This window comes from Heteronotia binoei, chromosome 13 (assembly GCF_032191835.1).
Source record: "Heteronotia binoei isolate CCM8104 ecotype False Entrance Well chromosome 13, APGP_CSIRO_Hbin_v1, whole genome shotgun sequence".
Taxonomy (NCBI): Eukaryota; Metazoa; Chordata; class Lepidosauria; order Squamata; family Gekkonidae; genus Heteronotia; species Heteronotia binoei.
The window spans coordinates 8,575,464-8,603,350 of record NC_083235.1 but is presented as its reverse complement, the minus strand read 5'-3'; the positions used below and the strand labels follow the sequence as shown (position 1 = coordinate 8,603,350).

Genomic DNA, 27,887 nt, shown 5'->3' with positions numbered 1-27,887 from the left:
AGATGACTGGGGAAGGCAAGGGCAAACCACCCCGTAAAAAGTCTGCCATGAAAACCTTGTGAAAGCAACATCGCCCCAGAGTCGGAAACGACTGGTGCTTGCACAGGGGACCTTTCCTTCCCTAAGTGCGCTGACACTTATCTGGGAGAATGAGGTTTGATCCCCCTCTCCTTCACTTGCAGTTGCTGGAGTGGTCCTGAATCAGTCACAAGTTCTTGCAGAGCGGTTCCTCTCAAGAGCAGTTTCTGTCAGAGCTCTCTCAGCTCCACCCTACCTCATAGGGTGTCTGTTGTGGAGAGAGGAATGGAAAGGAGATTGTGAGCTGCTCTGAGATTCCAAGTGAAGGGTGGTGTTATAAATCCTCCTCCTCCATGGGTGGAGGCAGAAATGGAAATGTGACTGGGGGTCTTGGGGGAGGTGGGAAGCCTGACTCCTATCTTTCCAGGTTCCTTCAGAACCTGGAACTGGCCCTGGTTGGAGGTGCAAATAACTCCAGAAGTATCTTATGAATATCAAAGGAACATAGGGTTGCCAAGTCCAATTCAAGAAATATCTGAGGACTTTGGGGGTGGAGCCAGGAGACATGGGGAGTGGAGTCACGAGACACTGGGGGGTCTCCTGGCTTTTGGGCAGCGAGTGGCTTGCTGGCCTTTTGACTGTCGAAGGGTGGCCAAGGAGAGCCCCAGGTGAGTGAGGCCTGCTTGGGCTGGCTGGATCTCTAGCCAGCCCAAGCAGGCCTCGCTCACCCGGGGCTCTCCTTTATTGCTTTTGGCTGGGGGGGAGGCGGCATAAGCTAATGAGTTATGCTAATGAGCTCTGCCATCTACAAAATGACCCCTGAGCAGATGTCTAACCTTATATATCAGAGGTGGCCAAACTGTGGCTCAGGAGCCATGTGTGGCTCTTTCATACGTATTGCGTGGTTCTCGATACCACCACCACCCTGTTGGCCAGCTTGGAGAAGGCATTTGTCTCTTTAAATCACTTCTCCAAGCCAAGCCAGCTAGTGGCTTGGAGAATGCTTTTAAAGTTGCTTCCTTTCCACTTCTCCCTCCCTCCGTTTGCCTGCCTGCCTTCCGACTTTCGAACATCTGGCATTCGCGTCTTGCAGCTCTCAAACACCTGGCGTTTATTCGACGTGGCTCTTACATTAAGCACGTTTGGCCACCCCTGTTATAGATGCATGTAAGCCAAGATCACTTGGGGGATAACCAGAGCTCCCGTCTCAAGGCATTCCCCAAAAAGACAACCGCGGAGGGCCTCCCCATCTTTCAAACAGCGTTTATTGTTTCAGATAGAAAAGACATCCTCCCGTCTCCTTGGCGACGTCTGGTTTCCAAGCCGGCAACTCAGGGCTGCTTTCCGGTCCGCGGCGGAAGAGTCAGCGTCTAGAAACAGAGCAGCAATGAGCAATTGGCCTAAACCTGAGTGTTTCTAACAGCGCTTTTTGCATCAGTCGATGGGACAGCAAAGTTTGGTTCCTGTGTGTGAAGCTGCCTCTTCCTGAATCAGACCCATCGAAGTCAGTCTTATTTGCTCAGACTGGCAGCAGGTCTCCAGTTGAGGTCCTTCACACAGGGCTCAGACTGGCAGCAGGCCTCCAGTTGAGGTCCTTCACGAGGTCTCCAGTTGAGGTCCTTCACAAGGTCTCCAGTTGAGGTCCTTCACAAGGTCTCCAGTTGAGGTCCTTCACGAGGTCTCCAGTTGAGGTCCTTCACGAGGTCTCCAGCTGAGGTCCTTCACAAGGTCTCCAGTTGAGGTCCTTCACAAGGTCTCCAGTTGAGGTCCTTCACACAGGGCTGGCCCTTTCACTAGGCAAACTAGGCAACCGTCTAGGGCGCTGGCCTTCTGGGGGCACCGAATGGGGCACCCCCATGTGACTCAGTGACGTTATCACTGCAAGGGGGTGGGCGCCAGACGTTAGCCTTGCCTAGGGTGCTGGACGGTCAAGGGCCAGCTCTGCCTTCGCATCATCTCCTGCCTTTTAACTGGAGATGGTGGGGATTGAATGAGCTGAGCAGAAGTTCTGCCGCTGAGCCGTAGTCCTTTGGGCCCGAAGGCTTCAGAGTTCTAGGTGTCTCTCCACAGCGATGGTCCCTCTGCGCCCCACCAGAGGGGCACGTCGAGGTCAATAAGAGGTGACGCAGGCCATCTCGTCAGCCAAGTCCTCTTCCTCACGGGAGCGGTAGGGCTCCTCATCGCTGTAGACGGGGCCGAGGCTGCCCACCCCACTGTGCTCCCCGTCGCTGCTGTACAAGACGTGGCCGCCCCCCCGGGTGCCGCTGTCGCCACTGGGGCGCTTGCGGCTCAGGAGGTCGGTGGCGGCACTCTCCATCTCGTCAATGGTCATGTGGCAGGCGTCGGCGATCTCCCGTTTAGCGAAGGCCACGAACTTTGGGTCCCGGGCATAGAGGCCCAAGCCTTCGGAGATGAGCACCTGGGAGGAAAAGGAAGAGGGGAACCATCAGAGCTGGTTCATCAAGACCGCTGCTTGTCCCCCCTACCCAGCTAAACAAAGATTTTATCCCATCCTCCTCCAATCTCAGAGCGGCTCACAATCTCCTTTATTTTCCTCCCCCACAACAGACACCCTGTGAGGTAGACGGGGCTGAGAGAGCTCTCCCAGAAGCTGCCCTTTCAAGGACAGAGTCTCAGAGCGGCCTACGATCTCCTTTCCCTTCCTCCCCCACAACAGACACCTTGTGAGGTAGTTGGGGCTGAGAGAGCTCTCACAGCAGCTGCCCTTTCAAGGACAGAGTCTCAGAGTGGCCTACGATCTCCTTTCCCTTCCTCCCCCACAACAGACACCTTGTGAGGTAGGTGGGGCTGAGAGAGCTCTCACAGCAGCTGCCCTTTCAAGGACAGCTCTGCGAGAGCTATAACTGACCCAACGCCATTCCAGCAGCTGCAAGTGGAGGAGTGGGGAATCAAACCTGGCTCTCCCAGATAAGAGTCCGTGCACTTAACCACTACACCAAACCTGGATCTGGCAACCCTATTTTCACCCCACCCACCCTCAACATCACCAGGGGGGCAGAGCGGCTTCGCATGGTCTCAGTGGAAGCTGGGCGGGGGGGGGGGGGGTGGCTTGCGCGTGGCTGGGCTTACTCACCGCCTCCACCAGGCTGTCGGCACTGCCCCGCTTGTCACTGTAGCCGTGCTTGAGGGGGCTGGGCACGTGGAGGTGACCGTAGGTGCGGTAGGGAAGCTCCTGCTCTTCCGTGTACCAGCGGGCCCTCGACATGGGGGGGAGGCTGCTGCTGTTCTGCTCCCAGTCGCGGCCCGGTGAGCCATCCTCCTCCACCAGGATCAGCGGGGCGTAAAGCAGCCGGCTTCGCTTGGGGGGCGTCGCCCACGACTTGGAGGACGACGTCGAGGAGTGGCTGCTTGTATGCCATGAATCGTAGCTGCCGTAGCCCTGGTGTGGGGGAGAGAGACAGCAGGTGAAGAGCAAGGCTCCTGCAAAGCAAAAATTCTACTTCGTGAGCTACTGGCATTAAAGTTGTACGCAGGGCCGGTCCTCCCACTAGGCAAACTAGGCATTTGGCTAGGGCACCGGGCTGCGGAGGGCGCCAAATTGGCAAGTGCCCAAATTTTGCCGCCTGGCTGGTGCACAGTCTCTTTGTTGCTCCCTGAGCATCCTTGGGCGCTCAGGGAGTAATAAAGAGACTGCGTGCCGTCAGGATCGGGTACGGAGGGCTCCTGGCCATTGTGCCATTTCTGTATCAGCGTGTGGGGGGGGGCGCAAAAGGGGAGGGGGCAGCCCACAGGGGCGGCGCCATGGAGCGGGCAGTGGCTGGCAAGTCTGCCTGGGGCGCCACACACCGTAGGGCCGGCTCTGGTTGTGAGTGAGCCGTTTGGCTACTGCATGCGGTGATGTGGTGGCTAAAAAGGCAAATGCAATTTTGGGCAGTATCAACAGAAGTATAGTGTCCAGATCACGTGATGTGATGGTATCGCTTTACTCTGTTCTGGTAAGACCCCACCTGGAGTATTGTGTTCAGTTTTGGGCACCACAGGTCACTGGGTGTGTGTTTAGGGAGGTGTTTGTGAGTTTCCTGCATTGTGCAGGGGGCTGGACTAGATGACCCTGGAGGTCCCTTCCAACTCTATGATTCTATAAATCAGTTTGCTCTGTGGCCATCCTTCCTGAGCTAAGACAATCTTAGCTAGCTCACACTTAGAGGGCAGCAGCTGCAAATGGAGGAGTGGGGAATCAAACCCGGTTCTCCCAGATAAGAGTCCACACTCTTCACCACCACACCAAACTAATAAAAATAAAGCGCACAATTCTATCATCCCAAAACCATCATGCACCCCCCACCACCACCCTCAGTCTGTGGAAAAATTATCTTCCACAAAACTGGTCCCTGGTGCCAAAAAGGTTGGGGACTGCTGCTCTAGAGACCATTGGGATTTGGGGGGTATAAGCTTTCAAAAGTCAACACTCCATTATCTGATGAAGAGCGCTTTGCCTCTTGAAACTCATACCCTGAAAACTTCACTACTGGACTCATATCTAAGCCGCCTGAGTACAGAATTTTAGGCTTGCTGGCCAGGCACGGTATAAGCCAGCTTCATATGTTCATGTGTGTAGTTTGTGGAGTAATCACGCAACAGTCTGCCGGCATTGACAGGTCTGTCTGTTCCCCAGTCAGCCGCCTGATTCAGCCGACACAGCGGGCGACACAGCGGGCGAGTGCACAGCTGAGACGAGGTGCAGCCACAAAAAAGGTGAAGGCATGGTACATCCCTTTCACGGTGATGCAGCGGTGAGGAAACACACCGTTCTGCAGACTCAGCTCGCAAAAGGCTGGAAGAGGTAGCTGGAAAATGTGCTGTTTATGTGGTCTGACATCAGCCAGCCCACCGAGATGAACAGAAGTTTTCAGAGTCACAACACCTCAAAGTCAGGGCTCTGAATTGGATTTCAGTGGCTGACTTCAGCCCTGGGGTATGAGAAACGGTAACAGTATAATGCCTCTGAGCATGGGCAGGCTGGAGAACGGCAGCCAGCCCCTGCTAATCTGGGGCACAGAGTATAGTTTTCAGACAGGCACTGATGGCTTCCTTCTGAGAACTTAACGGAGACCTGTTGGCAAAGGTGCGAATGCTGTCGCTTTCACACACATACATAACCTGCCCACGAGTTAAGAACAAAAGAGAAGCCATGTTGGATCAGGCCAGTGGCCCATCCAGTCCAACACTCTGTTTCACATAAGAACATAAGAGAAGCCATGTTGGATTAAGCCAATGCCCCCTCCAGTCCAACACTCTGTGTCACATAAGAGAAGCCATGTTGGATCAGGCCAGTGGCCCATCCAGTCCAACCCTGTGTGTCACATAAGAACATAAGAGAAGCCATGTTGGATCAGGCCTATCGCCCATCCAGTCCAACACTCTGTGTCACAGAGTGGCCAAAACCCAGGTGCCATCAGGAGGTCCATAAGAACATAAGAGAAGCCATGCTGGATCAGGCCAATGGCCTATCCAGTCCAACACTCTGTGTCACTCAGTAGCCAAAACCCAGGTGCCATCAGGAGGTCCATAAGAACATAAGAGAAGCCATGTTGGATCAGGCCAATGGCCCATCCAGTCCAACACTCTGTGTCACACAGTGGCTAAAACCCAGGTGCCATCAGGAGGTCCACCAGCAGGGCCAGAACTCCAAAAGCCTTCCTACTGTTGCACCTCCAAGCACCAAGAAGACAGAGCATCACTGCTCCAGACATAAGAACATAAGTGAAGCCATGTTGGATCAGGCCAATGGCTCATCCAGTCCAACACTCTGTGTCACACAGTGGCCAAAAAACCCAGGTGCCATCAGGAGGTCCATCAGTGGGACCAGAAGACTAGAAGCCCTCCCACTGTTCCCCTCCCCAAGTACCAAGAATACAGAGCATCACTAACCCAGACATAAGAACATAAGAGAAGCCATGTTGGATCAGGCCAATGGCCCATCCAGTCCAACACTCTATGTCACCTAGTGGCCAAAAAACCCCAGGTGCCATCAGGAGATCCACCAGTGGTGTCAGAACACTAGAATCCCTCCCACAGTTGCCCCCCAAGCACCTCGCTGCCCCAGATATAAGAATGTAAGAGAAGCCATGTTGGATCAAGCCAATGGCCCATCCAGTCCAACACTCTTGTGTCACACAAAAAAACCAGGTGCCATCAGGAGGTCCATCAGTGGAGCCAGGACACTAGAAGCCTTCCCACTGTTTCCCCCTCCCCAAGCACCAAGAATACAGAGCATCGCTGCTCCAGACATATTACTGTTTTATTTTGTTTTATTTCGTTTTGACGTACTACTGTTTTATTGCTTTCTCACACTCACGCTACCCAGATCAAAGCTTTGCTCAATTTGTTAATTTTGCTATTCTGTCATCGGTGCTTAAATTTGTACCATTTTGCATTCTAAACCACTGCCAACCAGTTAGATGCAGCTCTGCTCCCTGTACCTGATTCCTCGTCGGATGAAGCGTGCTTGGAGCACACGAAAGCTGACATTCTGAATAAAACTTCGTTGGTCTTTAAGGTGCCGCTCGACTCCTACTTTGTTCTACTGCTTCAGAACAACATGGCTGCCTACTTGGATTTACCAGACAGAGAGTTCCGACAATACGCCGTGGCTAAGAGCCACTGATGGACCTCTGCTCCAGATGTTGATCCAATCCCCTCTTGAGAAGCTGGCTATAAGTTACCTGCGTCTGTGAGTTACCTGTGTGCGTGCTCTGCAGGGGGGTGCGTTCTGGTGATAGGTGCCTGGGATGGGGATGTCGTCACAGCTGCCCTGGCGCTGGAGGCACTGGATGCTGAAGGTGGGTTTGCGGCCTGTCATAGCGGGGGAGAAGGGAAAGAAGCGAGAGAGAAGCCATGAGAGTCCCAGAGCATGGGCGGCACACTCTATTCGGCCGAACCGTCCCCCCCCACCCCTTTCGCTTTACCGTTCACATCCACCTGCCTTCTCACCCAGTGTTTCTTAAATGTTCCGAACTTGGGATCCTGCTTCTAAATTTATGCATCCCCCACCCCCCCAGCCTTCCACCGACCATCTGTTCTGCAGGTGAAGATGCAGCGACAGTTAAGCACAATTGCACGTGAGCGCCGTCTGAGGTGGCGTGCAAGATTTGGGACATATGGAGTGGGGGAGAGGGTGTCATGAGCCGTGACGAGGAGGAGCTGGAAGGGTTAACGGACCTGGAAGAGTTGCCAGCCAGTTCCTCAGCTGAACAAACAGCAGCTGGCCCATCAATCACTCTCCAGGCACCAGTGTCAGCTGTTGACGATCAATCTCCTCCAAGCTCTCCTCCTCCCACCTCAAGAGTTCGAAGCAGGCTCCGGAAAGAACTTTCAGAGCGAAGACATGAGGCACGCCGATGCTTCAGATCTCTCAGCCCTGAGTTCTAGCAGAGTCACTGCCACCCAGGGAGCAGGATGATTGGGACTCCCATATAGCTCCCACCCAGGACCTGGTAACCTTGTGGAAGCAACAAGTCTATTCCCTGGCTTGCATCCATGCTCCTGTCTGATTCCTGATCTTGACCTGCTTGATTTCCTTGGCACCCTGACCTTTTGGCTTTTGGACATTGACTTCTGATTCCGGTTTGTGATTCTGCATTGGTGACTTGGCTCCTGCTTGACTTCCTGGACTTTGACCTTGGACTGGCTTTGGACTCCTGCCTGCCTGCCTGCACCTGGAGAACGTGACAGAGAAGAGGAAGGAGATCCTCTCCAGAGCCCCCACCCCTGCCCCGAGCAGCTAGGGTTGCCAGGTCCAATTCAAGAAATATCTGGAGACTTTGGGGGTGGAGCAAATTTGTAACAAGCATAATTGAACTCCAAAGGCAGCTCTGGCCATCACATTGAAAAGGACTGTGAACCTTTTCAATCCCTCCACTGGAAATAATGGAGGATGGGGCCACTTTCTTGGAGGGCTCATAGAATTGGACCCCCTGTTCCAATCTTTTTGAAACTTGGAGGGTGTTTTGAGGAGAGGCACCGGATTCTACGCCTGTGGTGTGAAATGGTAGAGTCCAGAGAAGCCTTCCCACTCGCTCCTGCTGCTTGTAGGGATCAACTTTAACCCGAGAGCTCCTGCCAGTCCCTCCTGCCTTGCCCAGCTATCCAGAGTCCCTCCTGTTCCCACCTGTAGGGGTGGGGGGCAAGAGGCGCCTGCGCTTGGTCGGCCTGCTCTCCGGAAGCCCGTTGGCCAGCCCACTGTTGCCGTGCCGGGAGGGGAGGGGCAGCGATCCGCCGTAGCCGTTGTCCCAGTGACGGTGGTGGGGCCGAGGGTTGTGGATCCGAGGGTTGTTCAGGCTGGGCTGCCTGCATGGAGGGGGAGAGAGAGAAAGAGAGACGGCCATGCCAGTCAGGGAACGACAGTCCGGGAAACCAACCCCGACGGCCTGAATGGGGTCTCCTTGATAATTCTGACCCTGCCTCTGTATGATTATCAATGCTGGATTAAACCCTGTGGAGGCCCCTAGGCAGTCAAAATCTCGGGGCCAGCATAAGAGAAGCCATGTTGGATCAGGCCAGTGGCCCATCCAGTCCAACACTCTGCGTCACATAAGAACATAAGAGAAGCCCTGTTGGATCAGGCCAGTGGCCCATCCAGTCCAACACTCTGCGTCACTTAAGAACATAAGAGAAGCCCTGTTGGATCAGGCCAGTGGCCCATCCAGTCCAACACTCTGTGTCACAGAAGAACATAAGAGAAGCCATGTTGGATCAGGCCAATGGCCCCTCCAGTCCAACACTCTGTGTCACATAAGAACATAAGAGAAGCCATGTTGGATCAGGCCAGTGGCCCCTCCAGTCCAACACTCTGTGTCACATAAGAACATAAGAGAAGCCCTGTTGGATCAGGCCAGTGGCCCCTCCAGTCCAACACTCTGTGTCACAGAAGAACATAAGAGAAGCCATGTTGAATCAGGCCAATGGCCCCTCCAATCCAACACTCTGTGTCACAGAAGAACATAAGAGAAGCCCTGTTGGATCAGGCCAAAGGCCCATCCAGTCCAACACTCTGTGTCACATAAGAACATAAGAGAAGCCATGTTGGATCAGGCCAGTGGCCCCTCCAGTCCAACACTGTGTCCAACACCGGGGCCAGTCCGGGCCCCCTAAAGGTGTGGGGCCCTAAGGCCAGTGCCTAGTTGGCCTAATTGTTAATCCGGCCCTGGTGGTTATGTGCTTTATATTCCTGTCCTGCCCTCCTGCTTTAAAAGCACTCAGGGCAACTTACAAAGCAGCTGACATAAAACGCTAAATAAGAAACAGCAGTTGATTAAACTTAAGATCAGCAGAAACATCTGGCCTTTACAGCCCTATAGCAGAGGTGGCCAAACTCGCTTAACTTAAGAGCCACGTGGAATAAATGTCAGATGTCTGAGAGCCTCAAAACATGAACATCACGGGTTTGAGAGCCACAAGACATGAAAGGTAGGCGGGAGGGAGGCAGAAAGGAAGGCGGGCAAATAGATGGGGAGGGAGAGGTGGAAAGAAAGTAACTTTTAAATGTCTTCTCCAAGTTGGTCGATAGGGCAGTGGGGGCTTCCAGAGCCACACGATATGTGTGAAAGAGCCACATGTGGCTTCTGAGCCACAGTTTGGCCATCCCTGCCTTATAGGGTTTGGGACCAATGTACCTGAAGGATCACATACTCCCTTATGAGCCCAACTGACCATTATGGCCATCATCAGAGGTCTGGCTTTAGATGCCTCATCTTCCCCTGGTGCTGGAGGCCGTGGGACGGGCCAGTGACTTGTAGTTTGGCTCTTAGAATCATCGATTTGGAAGGGACCTCCAGGGCCATCTAGTCTAAGCCCCTTCACAATGCAGGAAACTCACAAACGCCTCCCCAAACACACACCCAGTGACCTCTGTTCCATGCCCAGAGAATGGCAAAAAACCTCCAGGATTCCTGGCCAAACAGGCTTGGAGGAAATTGCATCCTGTCCCCAAAGCGGCGATCAGCATTTCCCTATGCATGGAAAAGAGGGCCACGAGATCGAAGCACCGCTGCCCCCGTTCCTGCCCTCCTTCTCGTGACCTGCCAAAGTTCACAGGATCAGCAGTGCTGCCAGGTGGCCATCCAGCCTCTGTTCACCAACCTCCAAGGAAGAGCAACCTGCCATCTCCCGAGAAAATCTGCTCCACTGAGGTACCACACTAAATGCCATCCTGCAGGGACGTAACTTGCATATGCAACCTGTGCTGAAAGCTGGTCTACTCTGCAGCCTGGACCCTGCATCCGAGGGCCGAGTTCTGACCTGTCGTGGGAGGCCAAGCTCTCAGAGTCCTCCTCTCGACTGTAGTATCCTTGCTCGGCTGAGGTGTCCTCACCGTAGTCCTCTGAATGGGTGGCTTCTTCTTGCACCGCTGCTGGGTTGGAGCTGCCATCGGAGCTGTGTCTGGAGAGACCCACGTGGCAAGGAAGAGGAGGAGGAGGAGAAAAAGAAGGAGGAGGAGGAGGGGAGGGAGAGGAGAAGAAGGAAGAAGAGGAGGAGAAAATGGAGGAGGAGAGGAGGAGGGGAGGAGGAAGAGGAGAAGAAGAAAAAGGAGGAGAAGAAAGAAGAGGAGGAGGATGAGAAAAAAGAGGAGGAGAAGCAAGAAGAGAAGGAGGAGGAAAAGGAGGAGGGGAGGAGAAGAAGAAGAAGAGGAGGATGAGGACAAAAAGGAGGAGGAGGAGAGGAGAAGGGGAGGAAGAGTAGGAGGAGGAGGGGAGGAGGAGGAGAAGAGGAAAAAGAAGGAGGAGAAGAAAGAAGAGGAGGAGGAAGAAAAGGAGGAGGGGAGGAGAAAAAGAAGAAAAAGAAGAAGAGGAGGAGGAGGAAAAAAAGGAGGAGGAGAGGAGAAGGGGAGGAGGAGGAGAAGAAGAGGAGGAGGAAGAGGAAGAGGAGAAAGAATAAAAAGAAGAGGAGGAGAAAATGGAGAGGAGGAGGTGAGGAAGAGGAGGAGAAGAAGAAAAAGAAGGAGGAGAAGAAAGAAGAAGAAGAGGAGGAGAAGAAAAAAGAGAAGGAGGAGAAGAAAGAAGAGGAGGAAAAAGAAGAGGAGGAGGAGAAAAAGGAGGAGGGGAGGAGAAGAAGAAGAAAAAGAAGAAGAGGAGGAGAAGGACAAAAAAGAGGAGGAGGAGAGGAGAAGGGGAGGAAGAGTAGGAGGAGAAGAAGAGGAAAAAGGAGGAGAAGAAAGAAGAAGAGGAGGAGGAGAAGAAAAAAGAGAAGGAGGGGAAGAAAGAGGAAGAGGAGGAGGAGAAGAAAAAAGAGAAGGAGGGGAAGAAAGAAGAGGAGGAAGAGGGGAGGAGAAGAAGAAGAAAAAGAAGAAGAGGAGGTAGAGGAGAAAAAGGAGGAGGAGGAGAGGAGGAGGAGAAGAAGAAAGAAGAAGAGGAGGAGGAAGAGGGGAAAGAATAAAAAGAAGAGGAGGAGAAAATGGAGAGGAGGAGGTGAGGAAGAGGAGGAGAAGAAGAAAAAGAAGGAGGAGGAGAAAGAAGAAGAAGAGGAGGAGAAAATGGAGGAGGAGAGGAGGAGGGGAGGAGGAAGAGGAGAAGAAGAAAAAGAAGGAGGAGAAGAAAGAAGAAGAGGAGGAGAAAATGGAGAAGAGGAGGGGAGGAGGAAGAGGAAAAAAGAAGAGGAGGAGGAGAAAAAGGAGGAGGGGAGGAGAAGAAGAAGAAAAAGAAGAAGAGGAGGAGGAGGACAAAAAGGAGGAAGAGGAGAGGAGAAGAGGAGGAGGAGGAGGGGAGGAGGAGGAGAAGAAGTGGAAAAAGAAGGAGGAGAAGAGAGAAGAAAAAAGAGAAGGAGGAGAAGAAAGAAGAGGAGGAGGAGGAAAAGGAGGAGGGGAGGAGAAGAAGAAGAAAAAGAAAAAGAAGAAGAGGAGGAGGAAGAGGAGAAAGAATAAAAAGAAGAGGAGGAGAAAATGGAGAGGAGGAGGAGAGAAAGAAGAGGAGAAGAAAAAGAAGAAAAGGAGGAGGAAGAGGAGGAGGAGATTGAATTTAAACCCAGCCCTTCATGACGTGAAGGAGTCTCAGAGTGGCTCACAATCTCCTTTCCTTTTCCCTCCCCACAACAGACACCCTGTGAGGTAGGTGGGGCTGAGAGGGATTTCCCAGAAGCTGCCCTTTCAAGAACAGCTCTGTGAGAGCTATGGCTGACTCAAGGCCATTCCAGCAGGTGCAAGTGGAGGAGTGGGGAATCAAACCCGGTTCTCCCGGATAAGAGTTTGCACACTTCACCACTACACCAGTCTGGCTTTCTGGGATCCTGGCTTCCCCCCTCCCCATCCGACCGGATCGCTCCCATCCCTGCACCTGCTGCCCTTCCCTTCCCGCATTCAGCACCTGCTCATCCGGCGCCGTGCAGGGAGGGTAGGCAGCTCAGCAGGTTCGTCATTGCCGCTGACGTTTTCCTCATAAGAGGTCGGCCCGTTGGTCATGTGGGAAAGGCTGGCGCTGGAGGGGTTGCGAGAGCCCACGAGGCCGTTTGCCAAAGTCTTGCTCTCCTGGTCTGGTGACACTGCGGTGGCTGAGGCCTGGTGGTCATGCTCCGGAGCGCTGCTGTACAATGCTTCAGAGCTCTGTAGGAAGAGAGGAGCCGGATGTGGCTTGCAGACCAGAAGCAGACTTGCCAGTTAAACTTACCATGAAGCTTTCTGAAGGGTTGCTGCCCTTGAGAGACATTCACGGCCCTAGGGTTGCCAAGTCCAACCCAAGAAATATCTGGGGACTTTGGGGTTGGAGCCAGGAGACTTTGGGGGTGGAGTCAGGAGCAAGGTTGTGACAAGCATGGCCCATCCAGTCCAACACTCTGTGTCTCACATAAGAGAAGCCATGTTGGATCAGGCCAATGGCCCGTCCAGTCCCATACTCTGTGTCACACAGTGGCCAATATATGTGTGACACACACACGTATATTGGCCACTGTCTGACACAGAGTGTTGGACTGAATGGGCTATTGGCCTGATCCAACATGGCTTCTCTTATGTTCTTATGTACATACACGACCTACTTAAGATCAGGTAGCAGAGATATAAACTTTATAAAGGACACAAACACAATTAAATATCCAACATGGCTTCTCTTATGTTCTTATGTGACACAGAGTGTTGGACTGGATGGGCCATTGGCCTGATCCAGCATGGCTTCTCTTCTGTTCTTATGTACACACACGACCTGGGCTGACACGGCCTTGCCCAACCTGACACGGCTCGGCCCGACAATGTCTCATTTATGTCAGATACGGCCCTCATAACAAAATGAGCTTGACACCCCTGGTTTAGGGCTTTGTCAATGGCAGCACCTTGAATTGAATCCAGTAACTAATTCGTAGCCAGTGCAGCTGCCGGAGAACTGGAGTCATATGAAGCTAGAAGCGCATTTCGGATCTTCAGGCCATTCTCTTCCCTCCCCACCCCCCCCCCCCCGCCAGTATCTCACAACCAGCCTTACAGTCTCTGAGCTTCAACGACACGAAAGGACATATTGCGTCTGCATCTGCTCCCTCCGCAGCAGACTAGCAGCTCTCTCCGTTTGGAGCACGGAACAGCAGGGAACAGAGAAACAGAGAGGGAACTGGCAAGCGGCAACTTTTCTGATTTGCATCTGAGTGCTACTTGGCCTGAGAGGTAAGTTTAAGGGACGAGAGATAAATGAATAAATAATCAGGCTTGAAAATAATACATAACCTTCCAAGTTCAATGTGAAATCATGCTTTTGCTTAAAATTATGGCTTGTTAGGTACGTTTTGCAGCTCTGCCACACTCTCCCTTAGAATAGAATTTTGTTCCGACGCCTTATGAACAAATTTGGCATCAGTCAGTTTGAACCGATGACAGGAACAGGCTCAGTGGAGACAGTTTCAGAAGGGAGCAGCCAGGCTGGTTTGCGATGGAAGAGCTAGATTGGAGTCCAGTCACACTTTAAAGCAGGGGTGGAATTCTAGCAGGAGCTCCTTTGCATATTAGGCCACACCCCCACGATGTAGCCAATCCTCCAAGAGCTTACCAAAAAGAGCCTTGTAAGCTCTTGGAGGACTGGCTACATCAGGGGTGTGTAGCCTAATATGCAAAGCCTAATATCCACAACCAGGGGTGGAATTCTAGCAGGAGCGCCTTTGCATATTAGGCCACACCCCCATGATGTAGCCAATCCTCCAAGAGCTTACAAGGCTCTCTTTTTGTAAGCTCTTGGAGGACTGGCTACATCAGGGGGTGTGGCCTAATATGCAAAGCCTAATATCCACAACCAGGGGTGGAATTCTAGCAGGAGCTCCTTTGCATATTAGGCCACACCCCCACGATGTAGCCAATCCTCCAAGAGCTTACCAAAAAGAGCCTTGTAAGCTCTTGGAGGATTGGCTACATCAGGGGTGTGTAGCCTAATATGCAAAGCCTAATATCCACAACCAGGGGTGGAATTCTAGCAGGAGCGCCTTTGCATATTAGGCCACACCCCCATGATGTAGCCAATCCTCCAAGAGCTTACAAGGCTCTCTTTTTGTAAGCTCTTGGAGGACTGGCTACATCAGGGGGTGTGGCCTAATATGCAAAGCCTAATATCCACAACCAGGGGTGGAATTCTAGCAGGAGCTCCTTTGCATATTAGGCCACACCCCCACAATGTAGCCAATCCTCCAAGAGCTAACAAGGCTCTTTTTTTTGTAAGCTCTTGGAGGACTTGCTACATCAGGGGGTGTGGCCTAATATGTAAAGCCTAATATCCACAGCCAGAGGTGGAATTCTAGCAGGAGCTCCTTTGCATATTAGGCCACACCCCCATGATGTAGCCAATCCTCCAAGAGCTTACAAGGCTCTTTTTTTGTAAGCTCTTGGAGGATTGGCTACATCAGGGGAGGTGCGGCCTAATATGCAAAGGAGCTCCTGCAAGAATTCCACTCCTCACAACTAGGGGTGGAATTCTAGCAGGGGCTCCTTTGCCTATTAGGCCACACACCCCGATGTAGCCAATCCTCCAGGAGATTACGTGACATTATCAGTAATGTTATCAGTGTGTGTGTGCGGGGGGGGGGGGCACCAGAAGTTAGCTTTGCCTAGGGTGCCATGATGCAAGAAAGAAGAGCCACCGACGAGTGAGGCCTCAGTAGCTCAGTAGCTCTGCTGTGCGATTGAGAGAGCCTGGCAAAGCAAGCTCTCCCTCCCCCCCCCCTTCTCCCCCAAGAGAGGAGCCTCAGCAAATGGAGAGATCCAGCCAGCCCAAGCAGGCCTCGCTCGCCGGGGGCTCTCCTGGTCTGTCCCCCACCCAGTCAAAAGGCCAGCAAGCCACTCGCCACCCAGAATCACATCAGAAGTGGAGAAAAGGTGGTGTGGGGTTCTCCAGGGGTTAACGAGGGCTGCTGGGGACGTAGCAAAGTCCCTGGGGGCTGGCCGGCCGCCCGCTCTCCTAATTCAGGTATTGTTATGCAGCTGCACCTCCTATTCAATGGACAGGGTAGGTGGGGAGGAGGAAGCGGGGCCATCAGAAAGGTTCAGGAGCTGTGCTCCGGTGAGCTCCTGCTGAATCTGAGGCCTGATAACGAAGTGCTTCATGCAACACATAGTGAACTGGAAGAACCCGCTGCCACAAAATGTTGGTGGTGGCTGCCAGCTAAGACTTTTAAAAGGAGTGTGGACAAATTCACAGAGGAAGGGGCTGTCAGTGGCTATGAGGCGTGATGGATAACTGCTCCCTTCTGCACCAGAGTCAGTCCATTGCCGGGGATGGCAGGCGGGAGGATGCTGTGTCAGATATCCCGCTCACGGGCTTCCCAGAGGCAGCTGGTCAGCAGCTGGGCGAACAGAATGCTGCACTGCATGGGCCTTTGGTCTGATCTAGCAGGCTCCTCCTTACGCTCTGATGTCTTTCAGCAGCGGCTGGACAAACAAGGATGCTCTAGGCCAGTGGTGTCAAACTCTTTTGTTATGAGGGCTGGATCTGACATAAATGAGACCTTGTCGGGCCGGGCCGGGCCGTGTGTGTACCTATTTAAGATTAGGTAGCAGAGATATGGTGCTGGAGAAGACTCTTGAGAGTCCCTTGGACTGCAAGAAGATCCAAACAGTCAGTCCTAAGGGAAGTCAACCCAGACTGTTCCCTGGAAGGTCAGATGCTGAAGCTGAAGCTCAAATCCTTTGGCCCCCCAATGAGAAGGGAGCACTCCCTGGAGAAGCCCCTGATGCTGGGAAAGACAGAAGGCAAAAGAAGAAGGAGACGGCAAAAGATGAGCACAGAAGAATAGATGCTTTTGAGATGTGGTGCTAGAGAAGACTCTTGAGAGTCCCTCGGACTGCAAGAAGATCCAATCAGTCAGTCCTAAGGGAAATCAACCCAGACCGTTCCCTGGAAGGTCAGATGCTGAAGCTGAAGCTCAAATACTTTGGCCACCCAATGAGAAGGGAGCACTCCTGGAGAAGACCCTGATGCTGGGGAAGACAGAAGGCAACAGAAGAAGGGGACGGCAAAAGAGGAGATGGCTGGACAGTGTTACTGATGTAACAAACACGAATTTGGGCAGACTTTGGAGGATGGTGGAAGACAGGAGGGCCTGGCGTGACTTGGTCCAGGGGGTCGCAACGAGTCAGACTCGACTGTGCGACTGAACAACGACAGCAACAGAGATATAAACTTTATAAAGGACACAGACGAACACAATTAAAGATTTAAAAAATCCTAAAACATGCTTAAAATGTTAGCACTTGTTGGTTTTAAAGGTGTTTTCTTTGTATTTCTCCCATGGGATCCAGGGAACTGGGCAAAGGAAGAGTTGGCTCTTTCCTGCCTTCCCCAGAGGACTGGGGTGGGGTGGGGGGAGGAGCCTCAGTCAATAAAGGGAAGAGAGGCTTGGCTCAGTAGCTCTGCTGTGCAATTGAGACAGCCTGGCAAAGCAAGCTCTCCCTCCCCTTCTCCCCAAGGGAGGAGCCTCAGCAAATGGAGAAAACAGAGGCTTTGCTCAGTAGCTCCTGTGCAATTGAGCAAACCTGGCAAAGCAACCTGTGATGCAGAAGGAAGCAAGAGAGAAGGAGAAGAAAGCAGGTGACAGCCAGTTTCTCGGGGGGGGGGCTGATAGGAGCCCTTCGGGGCCTGATTCAGCCCCCAGGCCACACGTTTGACACCCCTGATCTAGTCTGATCCTGAATGGAGCATGGGGTTGGACTAAATGGCCTGTATGGCCCCTTCCAACTCTCGGACTCTATGTTCTTATAAGGGATGCTCAATTGTGTGTAGGTTTCCCCTGACATCTTCTTTTATAAAATGTAACCAAACAGGTAGCACTGGAGGGGAAGACCTGCACAGGAACATAAGAACATAAGAGAAGCCATGATGGATCAGGCCAATGGCCCATCCAGTCCAACACTCTGTGTCACATAAGAGCATAACAGAAGCCATGTTGGATCAGGCCAGTGGCCCGTCCAGTCCCACACTCTGTGTCACAGAAGAACACAAGAGAAGCCATGTTGGATCAGGCCAATGGCCCATCCAGTCCAACACTCTGTGTCACATAAGAACATAAGAGAAGCCATGATGGATCAGGTCAATGGCCCATCCAGTCCAACACTCTGTGTCACAGAAGAACATAAGAGAAGCCATGATGGATCAGGCCAATGGCCCATCCAGTCCAACACTCTGTGTCACATAAGAACATAAGAGAAGCCATGTTGGATCAGGCCAATTGCCCATCCAGTCCAACACTCTGTGTCACATAAGAACATAAGAGAAGCCATGATGGATCAGGCCAATGGCCCATCCAGTCCAACACTCTGTGTCACATAAGAACATAAGAGAAGCCATGTTGGATCAGGCCAGTGGCCCATCCAGTCCCACACTCTGTGTCACAGAAGAACACAAGAGAAGCCATGTTGGATCAAGCCAATGGCCCATCCAGTCCAACACTCTGTGTCACAGAAGAACATAAGAGAAGCCATGTTGGATCAGGCCAATGGCCCATCCAGTCCAACACTCTGTGTCACAGAAGAACATAAGAGAAGCCATGATGGATCACGCCAATGGCCCATCCAGTCCAACACTCTGTGTCACATAAGAACATAAGAGAAGCCATGTTGGATCAGGCCAATGGCCCATCCAGTCCAACACTCTGTGTCACATAAGAACATAAGAGAAGCCATGTTAGATCAGGCCATGGCCCATCCAGTCCAACACTCTGTGTCACACAGTGGCAAAAAAAAATTATATACACACACACACACACACACACACACACACTGTGGCTAATAGCCACTGATGGACCTCTGCTAAGGAAGACACAAGCACCTGCCTCTCCATATCCACTTTTATCCCATCTTTCCTCCAAGGAGTTTAGGGGTGGCTACAAGCTAGCCCCTTGCATTCTGGCCTCACAACAACCCTATCACTGCAGTTAGGTGGAGAGCAGAGCCAGCCCGTAGGGGTAGACAGGGTAGGTGGCTGCCTAGGGTGCCACCACGCGTTGGCTCTCCCCGTCCCTGGCCTGCTTGATGAGGTCACTTTTGATGTCATCGTGCCACGTGTGTGCGAAGTGCGTGCACATGAATTCATTTCCCGAGGGAGCTGGGGGGGGGGGGGATGGCACTGTGCAGGGGCCTGCCTTGAGCGGCAGAAGCCCTAGTGCCGGCCCTCGTGGAGAGAGGGGTTAGTCCAAGACTGCCCAGTGAACCTTATGGCTGACCTCCCATATCTTAGTCATCGTAATCATAAGAAAACATAAGAACAGAAGAGAAGCCATGCTGGATCAGGCGAATGGCTCATCCAATAAAAAAGGCCAACGCCATGCTGGGAATTATTAGGAAGGGAATTGAAAACAAATCAGCCAGTATCATAATGCCCCTGTATAAATCGATGGTGCGGTCTCATTTGGAGTACTGTGTGCAGTTCTGGTCACCGCACCTCAAAAAGGATATTATAGCATTAGAGAAGGTGCAGAGAAGGGCAACTAGAATGATTAAAGGGCTGGAGCACTTTCCCTATGAAGAAAGGTTGAAACGCTTGGGGCTCTTTAGCTTGGAGAAACGTCGACTGCGGGGTGACATGATAGAGGTTTGCAAGATAATGCATGGGATGGAGAAAGTAGAGAAAGAAGTCCTTTTCTCCCTTTCTCACAATGCAAGAACTCGTGGGCATTCGATGAAATTGCTGAGCAGACAGGTTAAAACGGATAAAAGGAAGTACTTCTTCACCCAAAGGGTTGTTAACATGTGGAATTCACTGTCACAGGAGGTGGCGGCGGCCACAAGTATAGCCACCTTCAAGAGGGGTTTAGATAAAAATATGGAGCACAGGTCCATCAGTGGCTATTAGCCACAGTGTATGTGTGTATATAACATTTTTTGCCACTGTGTGACACAGAGGGTTGGACTTGATGGGCCACTGGCCTGATCCAACATGGCTTCTCTTATGTTCTTATGTTCAATTTGGAACACTGTGTACAATTCTGGTCACTATATCTCGAGAAGGACACGGGAGAGCTGGGGAAAGAAATGCAGAGGAGGGCAGCCGGGTTGGTTAGGGGGTGGGAGCGCTGTTCCTAAGAGGAAAGGCTAAAGGGTCTGTACATTTTCAGTTTGGAAAGAGGACAGCTAGATGAGAGAAATGAAAGTTTATAATATTATGCATGGGGCAGAGAGAGTGGATAGGGAGAACTTTCTCTCCTTCTCCCATAATATTAGAACGGTGGCTCAGTGGTAGAGCATGTGCTTGGTAAGCAGAAGGTCCCAGGTTCAATCCCCGGCATCTCCAACTAAAAAGGGTCCAGGCAAGTAGGCGTGAAAAATCTCAGCTTGAGACCCTGGAGAGCGGCTGCCAGTCTGAGTAGACAGTACTGACTTTGATGGGCTGAGGGTCTGATTCAGTAGAAGGCAGCTTCATATGTTCATATCCAGTCCAACGCTCTGTGTCACACGGTGGCCAAAACCCAGGGGCCGTCGGGAGGTCCACCCACACGGTCAGAACTCCAAAAGCCCTCCCATTCTTGCCCCCCAAGCACAAAGAATACAGAGCATCACTGCCCCAGACATAAGAACATAAGAGAAACCTTGTTGGATCAGGCCAATGGCCCATCTCTGACCAATTTCGCACTAGAGCTTTAATCCTGGTTTAACTCTATCCCCAAACTGACTTTCTACACTAGAATCAGAGAATCAGAAAAACCAACTTTATGACTCTATGATTCTATGGTTTTAGTGTAGAAAGTCAGTTTAGGGACAGAATTAAACCAGGATTAAAGCTCTAGTGCGAAATTGGTCTTGGTGTCACACAGTGGCCAAAAACCCCAGGTGCCATCAGGAGGTCCACCAGCAGGGCCAGAACTCCAGAAGCCCTCCCACTGTTGCCCCCACAAGCACTAAGAAGACAGAGCATCACTGCCCCGGACATAAAAGAAACCTTGTTGGATCAGGCTGATGACCTATCGAGTCCAGCATTCTGTGTCAAGGTGTTAACAGGAGGTCCACCAGTGGGACCAGAACTCAAGAAGTCATCCCACTGTTGCATCCCCAAGCACCAAGAAGAAAGAGCATCACTGCCCCAGATTAACCATGGCAGTACACTTAACCCTTTCTTAGCTGGTGACGCAATTAACTTGCTGACCAGATGGAGGTAGCAGCATTCCGATTTTGTGCATGAATTTGTGAAAGATTTGATCATTGTGAAAATTTTCTACACATATACCGCAAATTTTGCAGGACGCTTCCTGGAGGAAGGACCTGGCCATCCGAAATGGGCTTAACTCTGCTTGTGGTCAATCGGAGCTCTTTTTGGATTTATGATTTGGACTTATTTATGATTTGGAGGACTATTTGCACACTGTTGTATATATGTGCATAAATATGCACATGTGGTATGTAAAATGATGAGGTTGCTGATATGCACTTTTTTCCTTGTATAAATTATATTTTGTAATAATACTCTTCACAGAGTGGTTTTGATTTATTTGGTTACAATCCCTAGGTGGGGGCAGGGGATCCCCTGGTTTGCAGGCCCTCCTCCCACTTCAGGGTAATCAAAAACCAGGGGGAAGGGAATGTTTTGGAGGGGAAGGCGGGATATAAATGCAATAAAATAAATAAATAAATGCTGGGCATGCCATTATTCCCTAGGGAGACCGATTTCCATAGGGTATAATGGAGAATTGATCTGTGAGTGTCTGGGGCTTTGGGGGGGCTGTCTTTTGAGATAGAGGCACCAAATTTTCAGCACAGCATCCAATGCCTCTCCTCAAAACACCCTCCATGTTTCAAAAAGATTGAACCAGGGGGCCCAAATCTATAAGCCCCAAAAGAAGGCACCCCTATCCTTCATTCTTTCCAGTGGAGGGAAGGCATTTAAAAGGTGTGCGGTCCTTTTCAACGTGATGGCCAGAACTCCCTTTGGAGTTCAATTGTGCTTGTCACACCCTCGCTCCTGGCTCCACCCCCAAAGTCCCCAGATATTTCTTGAATTGGACTTGGCAACCCGATGTCTCAGCACTGTACAGACTTTAGCCCTGAGAACCAAGACAAAAACACACCTTGTAGGTCACGGTCTCCTCTTCGCACACCGTCTCCTCTGCTTCCTCTTCTTCTTCCTCTTCCAGGTCGCAGGACATCGCCCGGCGGATTTCAGGCCCCAGGTCTTGCAGACTTTTCAGTCCAGCCTGTATGGGAGAAAGAGGGCCTACCAACACCATCCGCCAGCCTGGTATTCCCCACCGCTTTCCCTGGTCTAAAGATCAGTTAGGAAGGCCACGCCAAAGTGTGTGTGTGGGTGTGGGGAGGGGGTACGCACCTGCAGAGCGGAAGAGTTGCTCGGGGGCCCGTCTGGCCCCAGCAGCCCCCTCTCCTTCCGCTTCCGGAACTTCCGGAAATAGTCCTGGATCAGGAACGTGGCGTAGAACTTCCCCACGGTGACCTCCTCCTCTGCCAAGGGAGAGGGAAAGAGACGATAGGGAGGCACTGTGTGCTAATTTCATGGGCAGCATCATACCCCTCGTGGAATGAGTTCACTTGTTTTTTACAAGGCCAAGAGTGTGGCAACAACGGAAAGGTCACTGTGGTCGTCTTGACGGAGCTGCCTGGGCCCTTGTGTGGCAACAGCCTAATGTGGCTGTTCTATTTGCGGCTAAGTACATCTCAGCCCTCCCAAAGGTGGCCTCTGCCTTGTGCCAAATTCGATGCTGCCACTTGCTTTAAGGGCTTCATACAAGCTGGAGGAGGCCCAGCAGCTACTTGTCAGTCCAGAACAAACTCTGATCGAGTGGCACCTTAAGACTCTTTGTTGATTTTATTTATTTAAAACGTTTCCCATACCTTATAGCCGTGAACACGCACGAAAGTGCCTTCTACGGAATCAGAATCTTGGTCTATCACAGACAGTATTGTCTGCTCAGACTGGCAGCTGCTCTCCAGGGTCTCAGGCAGAGGTCTTTCCCATCACCTCCTGACTGGTCCTTTTAACTGGAGATGCTGGGGATTGAACCTCGGACCTTCTGCATGCCAAACAGAGGCTCTGCCACTGAGCCAGGGTCTCAGGTCAAGGTCTTTCCCATCAGCTCCTGACTGGTCCTTTTAACTGGAAATGCCCGGGATTGAACCTGGGACCTTCTGCATGCCAAGCAGAGGCTCTACCACTGAGCCAGGGTCTCACGTCAAGGTCTTTCCCATCACCTCCTGCCTGGTTCCTTTAACAGGAGATGCTGGGGATTGAACCTGGGACCTTCTGCCTGCCAAGCAGAGGCTCTGCCACTGAGCCACGTCCCCTCCCCTAAAGGAGAACATCACACATGAACACTAGTGAAATTGCTTTACACTGAATCAGACCTTTGGTCCATCAAGGTCAGTACTAGTACTGTCTACTCAGACTGGCAGCTGTTCCCCAGGGACTCAGGCAGAGGTCTTCCCCATCTCTGACCACCTTTGTCCTTTTAAGTGGAGATGCTGGGAATTGAACCTGGGACCTTCTGCATTCTAAACCGATGCCCTTCCGCTGAACCACGATGGCCTTTCTACCTTTTGGAACTCAAGCTGGCTTACAATAAAGCAAGAATTATAAAAAAACCACATAAAAGACTGCAATTATAGAATCTCAATTAGGATGGCCAATAAATAAATACTAAATCAATCAAATGCGGTCCTACATAAATCTGTCTTCAACTGCCTCCTGGAGCCCAGATACCTGGATTCAGGTTCTGTGTCTGGGAAGGGAAAGGAGCCCATGTCCTAGACAGGAGTGGCCAAACTATGTCTCAGGAGTCACATGTGGCTCTTTCACACATATTGTGTGGCTCTTGAAGCCCCCACCACCCTGTCGGCCAGCTTGGAAAGGTATTTCTCTCTTTAAATAACTTCTTCAAGCCAAGCCAGCCAGTGGCTTGAAGAATTGTTTTAAAGCTGCTTTCTTTCCACCTCTCCCTCCCTCCTCCCTTCCTTATCTATTTGTCTTCCTTCCTTCCTTCCTTCCTTCCTTCCTTCCTTCCTTCCTTCCTTCCTTCCTTCCTTCCTTCCTTCCTTCCTTCCTTCCTTCCTTCCTTCCTTCCTTCCTTCCTTCCTTCCTTCCCTCCCTCCCTTCCTTCCTTCCTTCCTTCCTTCCTTCCCTCCCCTCCCTCCTTCCAACATCTGATGTTCATGTCCTGAGGCTCTCAAACAAGTTTGGCCACCCCTATCCTGGGACAAAGGAGCCCCGTGGCACAGGGTGGTGAAGCTGTAGTACTGCAGTCCGAGCTCTCTGCTCACGGCCTGAGTTTGATCCTGGCAGAAGCTGGGTTCAGGTAGCCAGCTCAAGGCTGACTCAGCCTTCCATCAGAAGGACCTCAGGTCGGTAAAAAGAGTCCCCAGCTTGCTGGGGGGAAAGCGGAGACGACTGGGGAAGGCAATGGCATGGAAAAGGAAAGGTCCCCTGTGCAAGTACCAGTCGTTTCCGACTCTGGGTTGACGCTGCTTTCACAACGTTTTCACGGCAGACTTTTGACGGGGTGGTTTGCCATTGCCTTCCCCAGTCCTCTACACTTTCCCCCCCCCCCAGCAAGCTGGGTACTCATTTTACCGACTTCGGAAGGATGGAAGGCTGAAAACCCAGCTTCTGCCAGGGATTGAACTCAGGTCGTGAGCAAAGCACCCCATTAAAAGTCTGTCATGAAAATATCATCATGCGACGTCACCCCAGAGTCGGAAATGACTGGTGCTTGCACACGGGACTACCTTTACCTTTATCTTAGGACAAAGATAGATCCAAGCGGGCAGCCGTGTTGGTCTGAAGCAGATGAACAAAGCAGGAGTCAAGTTGTACCTTTAAGACCTTTAAGACCAACCAATTTTTATTTAGAACGTAAGCTTTCGTGTGCTCTTAAGCACATTTCATCAGACGAGGAATCCAGCACAGTGAGCAAAGCCATACATAGCTGAGCAGAGCCGTACATAGCTGGTAGGCAGTGGCCCAGAATGCAACATGGTACAGATTTAAGAACCAATGACAGTGAAGTAAAATTATCTGGTTGGCAGTGGTTTAGAATGTAAAATGGTACAATGGTACAGAATAGTAAAATTAACAAATTGAGCAAACCTTTGATCTGAGTAGCAGGAGCACGCGAAAGCAACAAAACAGCAGTATGCAGTAAAATTAACAAATTGAGCAAACCTTTGATCTGAGTAGCAGGAGCACGCGAAAGCAACAACACAGCAGTATGCAGTAAAATTAACAAATTGAGCAAACCTTTGATCTGAGTAGCAGGAGCACGCGAAAGCAACAAAACAGCAGTATGCAGCAAAATCAACAAATTGCTCAATTTGTTAATTTTACTGCATACTGTTGTTTTGTTGCTTTCGCCTGCTCCTGCTACTCAGATCAAAGGTTTGCTCAATTTGTTAATTTTACTATTCTGTCATTGTATCATTTTACATTCTAAACCACTGCCTACCAGATAATTTTACTTCACTGTCATTGGTTCTTAAATCTGTACCATGTTGCATTCTGGGCCACTGCCTACCAGCTCTGTATGGCTCCGCTCAGCTATGTACGGCTTTGCTCACTGTGCTGGATTCCTCGTCTGACGATGTGTGCTTAAGAGCACACGAAAGCTGACGTTCTAAATAAAAATGGGTTGGTCTTCAAGGTGCAACTTGACTCCTAGGACAAAGAGGCACTGACCTTCCGGCGGGGGTATCACCTCATTCAGCAGCCTGGGCTTCGTCCGCTTCCAGATCTTTTTGATGACCGAGCGGAGCTCCTTATTGGCCACCTCCAGTTCTCCTATAGGAGAGGGGCAGAAGGGCAAAGAATGAGACCTCTTCAAGGTCTGCCTTAGGGAGCCGCTGCAGGGCCTGACTGGGAGGGAGAAGTGGAAAGGGGGGTGGATGAGGGTCAAAGTGGAATGAGATGAAGTCGCGATAATAAAGAGGAAGGAGTGAAGACTTGGAGACCAAACATCGAGGTTCACGGTCTAAAACAGGGAGCAAGACAAAGCCTGTTTCAGGGGAAAAAATAAGAAGCTACTGCTCAGGTGTCGATCCCATTTCTGGCAAAATGTGGCTGTGGAGATAGAACAGTCACAAATTTTGGCTTGGCTTGAAAGCCATTGCGCATGGCCACTGTTAACCTTTCCCATCCCTCCCTTCTCCGCCTTGGAATCCTATAAAAGCTCAGCAGGAAGCAGAGCCAGTTCACCTCCCAACTGCAGAGCTGCCAACGCCAGGTTGAGAAATCACTGGAGATCTGGGGGTGGAGCCTAGGAAGGACAGGGGTTGGGAAGAGGAGGCGGGCTCAGTTAAGCGGCCTCATTCCAAGGAAGGGATCTTTCTCTTGGGCCTGCCGAACAGGGCAGAGCTGTTGTCTAGGAGTTGGAGGGGTGGTTGCAAAAGGGTCTGTGGGACCGCAGCAGAGGCTGGGGCAGAAGGAAAAGAAGATGATGATATTGGATTTATATCCCGCCCTCCACTCTGAATCGCAGAGTCTCAGAGTGGCTCACAATCTCCTTTATCTTCCTCCCCAACAACAGACACCCTGTGAGGAAGGCGAGGCTGAGAGAGCTCTCCCAGAAGCTGCCCTTTCAAGGACTGCTCTGCCAGAGCTATGGCTGACCCAAAGACATTCCAGCAGCTGCAAGTGGAGGAGTGGGGAATCAACCCCAGTTCTCCCGGATAACAGTCTGCACACTTAACCACCACACAAAACTGGGTCTCTTCTTGCAGCTCACCGTCCGTCTTGATCTTGAGGGACGTCCTCACCAAAGCGAAGAGGGTAGCGTTGAAGGTGACGGTCCCATCTGAGTTCAGGGGCATGTTCATTGCCACCAGTCTCTGCGGAGACAACGAATTGAATCCAGGAGTCCTGGCCCACTCCCAGGCCCCTGCTTGCTGTTACCTACTCTGCTTCCTCACCAGGTTCATTCATCACCTTGAGCCTCAGACTTGCCATTCTCCTGCCATTGGGTCAAACCAACTTACGGCAATCCCTCAGGGGGTTTTCAAGGCAAGAGAGAAGCAGAGGTGGTTTGCCATTGCCTGCCTCTGCATAGCAACCTTGGTCTTCCTTGGTGGCCTCCCAATCCAAGTACTAACCTGGGCCAACCCTGCTTAACGGACAAGATCAGACTAGCCCGGGCCATCTAATATAGGACATTAGATGAACAGAGGTGGCAGGACATTGCCTGCCTCTTCATAGCAACCCCAGTTTTTTTTGGGTGGCTTTCCAATCCAAGTACTAACCTGGGCCAACCCTGCTTAACTGCCTTGATCTGACAAGATCATGCTAATCTGGGTCTTCTAGAACAGGACAGGAAATGGACAGAAGTGGTGGGCCATTGCCTGCCTCCGCATAGCAACCATAGTCTTTGTTGGTGGCCTCCAAATCCAGGTATTAACTGAGGCCAACCCTGCTTAACTGCCTAGATCTGACAAGATTGGGCCAGCCTGGGCCGTTTAGATCAAGACGAGAGATGAACAGAAGGTGATTTGCCATTGTCTGCCTCTCTGTGTAGCAACCGTGGACTTCCCTGGTGGTCTCCCATCCAAGTGCTAACCAGGATTGACACTGTTTAGCTTCCAAGATCCGATGACATCAGACTAGTCTGGCCCATCCTGATCAAAGCAAGAGATGTTCAGAGGTGGTTTGCCATTGCCTGATTCTGTGTAGCAACCCTGGATTATCTTAGTGGTCTCCCATCTAAGTACTAACCAGGGCTGACTCTGCTTAGCTTCTATGATGAGATCAGACTAGCTTGGGTCCATCCAGAAGAACAGAGGTAGTTAGCCATTGCCTGCCTCTGTGTAACGACCCCTGACTTATCAAGGTCAAGGCAAGGGATGTTCAGAGGTGGTTAGCCACTGCCTGCTTCTGCGTAGTGACCCCTGACTGATCAAGATCAAGGCAAGGGATGTTCAGAGGTGGTTAACCATTGCTTGCCTCTGCATAGCGACCCTTGACTGATCAAGGTCAAGGCAAGAGATGTTCAGAGGTGATCAGTCATTGCCTGTCTCTGCGTAGCGACCCTTGACTGATCAAGGTCAAGGCAAGAGACGATCAGAGGTGGTTAGCCATTGCCTGCCTCTGTGTAACAACCCCTGACTGATCAAGGTCAAGATAAGAGACGATCAGAGGTGATTAGCCATTGCCTGCCTCTGCGTAGCAACCTTTGAGTAATCAAGGTCATGACAAGAGACGAGCAGAGATGGTTAGCCATTGCCTGCCTCTGCATAGCAACCCTTCACTGATCAAGGTCAAGACAAGATATGATTAGCGTTCGTTAGCCATTGCCTGTCTCTGTGCAGCGACCCTTGACTGATTAAAGCAAGAGACATTCAGAGGTGGTTAGAAATTGCCTGCCTTTGTGTAGCGATCCTTGACTGATCAAGGTCAAGGCAAGAGATGTTCAGAGGTTGTTAGCCATTGCCTGCTTCTGTATAGTGATCCCTGACTGATCAAGATCAAGGCAAGGGATGT

The 27,887-nt window shown here is 51.4% G+C and overlaps 1 protein-coding gene across 1 annotated transcript in view; it reads right to left on the bottom strand.

Moving 5' to 3' along the window:
• Positions 1-2,023: 2,023 nt before the first annotated feature.
• The window catches only part of CACNA1F (calcium voltage-gated channel subunit alpha1 F), a 157,796-nt gene continuing 131,932 nt past the window's right edge, over positions 2,024-27,887 (bottom strand). Inside the window, exons 38-47 of the mRNA XM_060253249.1 lie at positions 26,143-26,245; positions 25,098-25,199; positions 21,744-21,874; positions 21,487-21,612; positions 12,336-12,571; positions 10,279-10,419; positions 8,150-8,328; positions 6,722-6,834; positions 3,113-3,418; positions 2,024-2,437 (exon numbers count right to left, since the gene is read on the bottom strand). Of these exons, the coding sequence (XP_060109232.1) occupies positions 2,129-2,437; positions 3,113-3,418; positions 6,722-6,834; positions 8,150-8,328; positions 10,279-10,419; positions 12,336-12,571; positions 21,487-21,612; positions 21,744-21,874; positions 25,098-25,199; positions 26,143-26,245 (1,746 nt within the window). The 3' untranslated portion in view covers positions 2,024-2,128. The remainder of the gene's footprint in view (positions 2,438-3,112; positions 3,419-6,721; positions 6,835-8,149; positions 8,329-10,278; positions 10,420-12,335; positions 12,572-21,486; positions 21,613-21,743; positions 21,875-25,097; positions 25,200-26,142; positions 26,246-27,887) is intronic.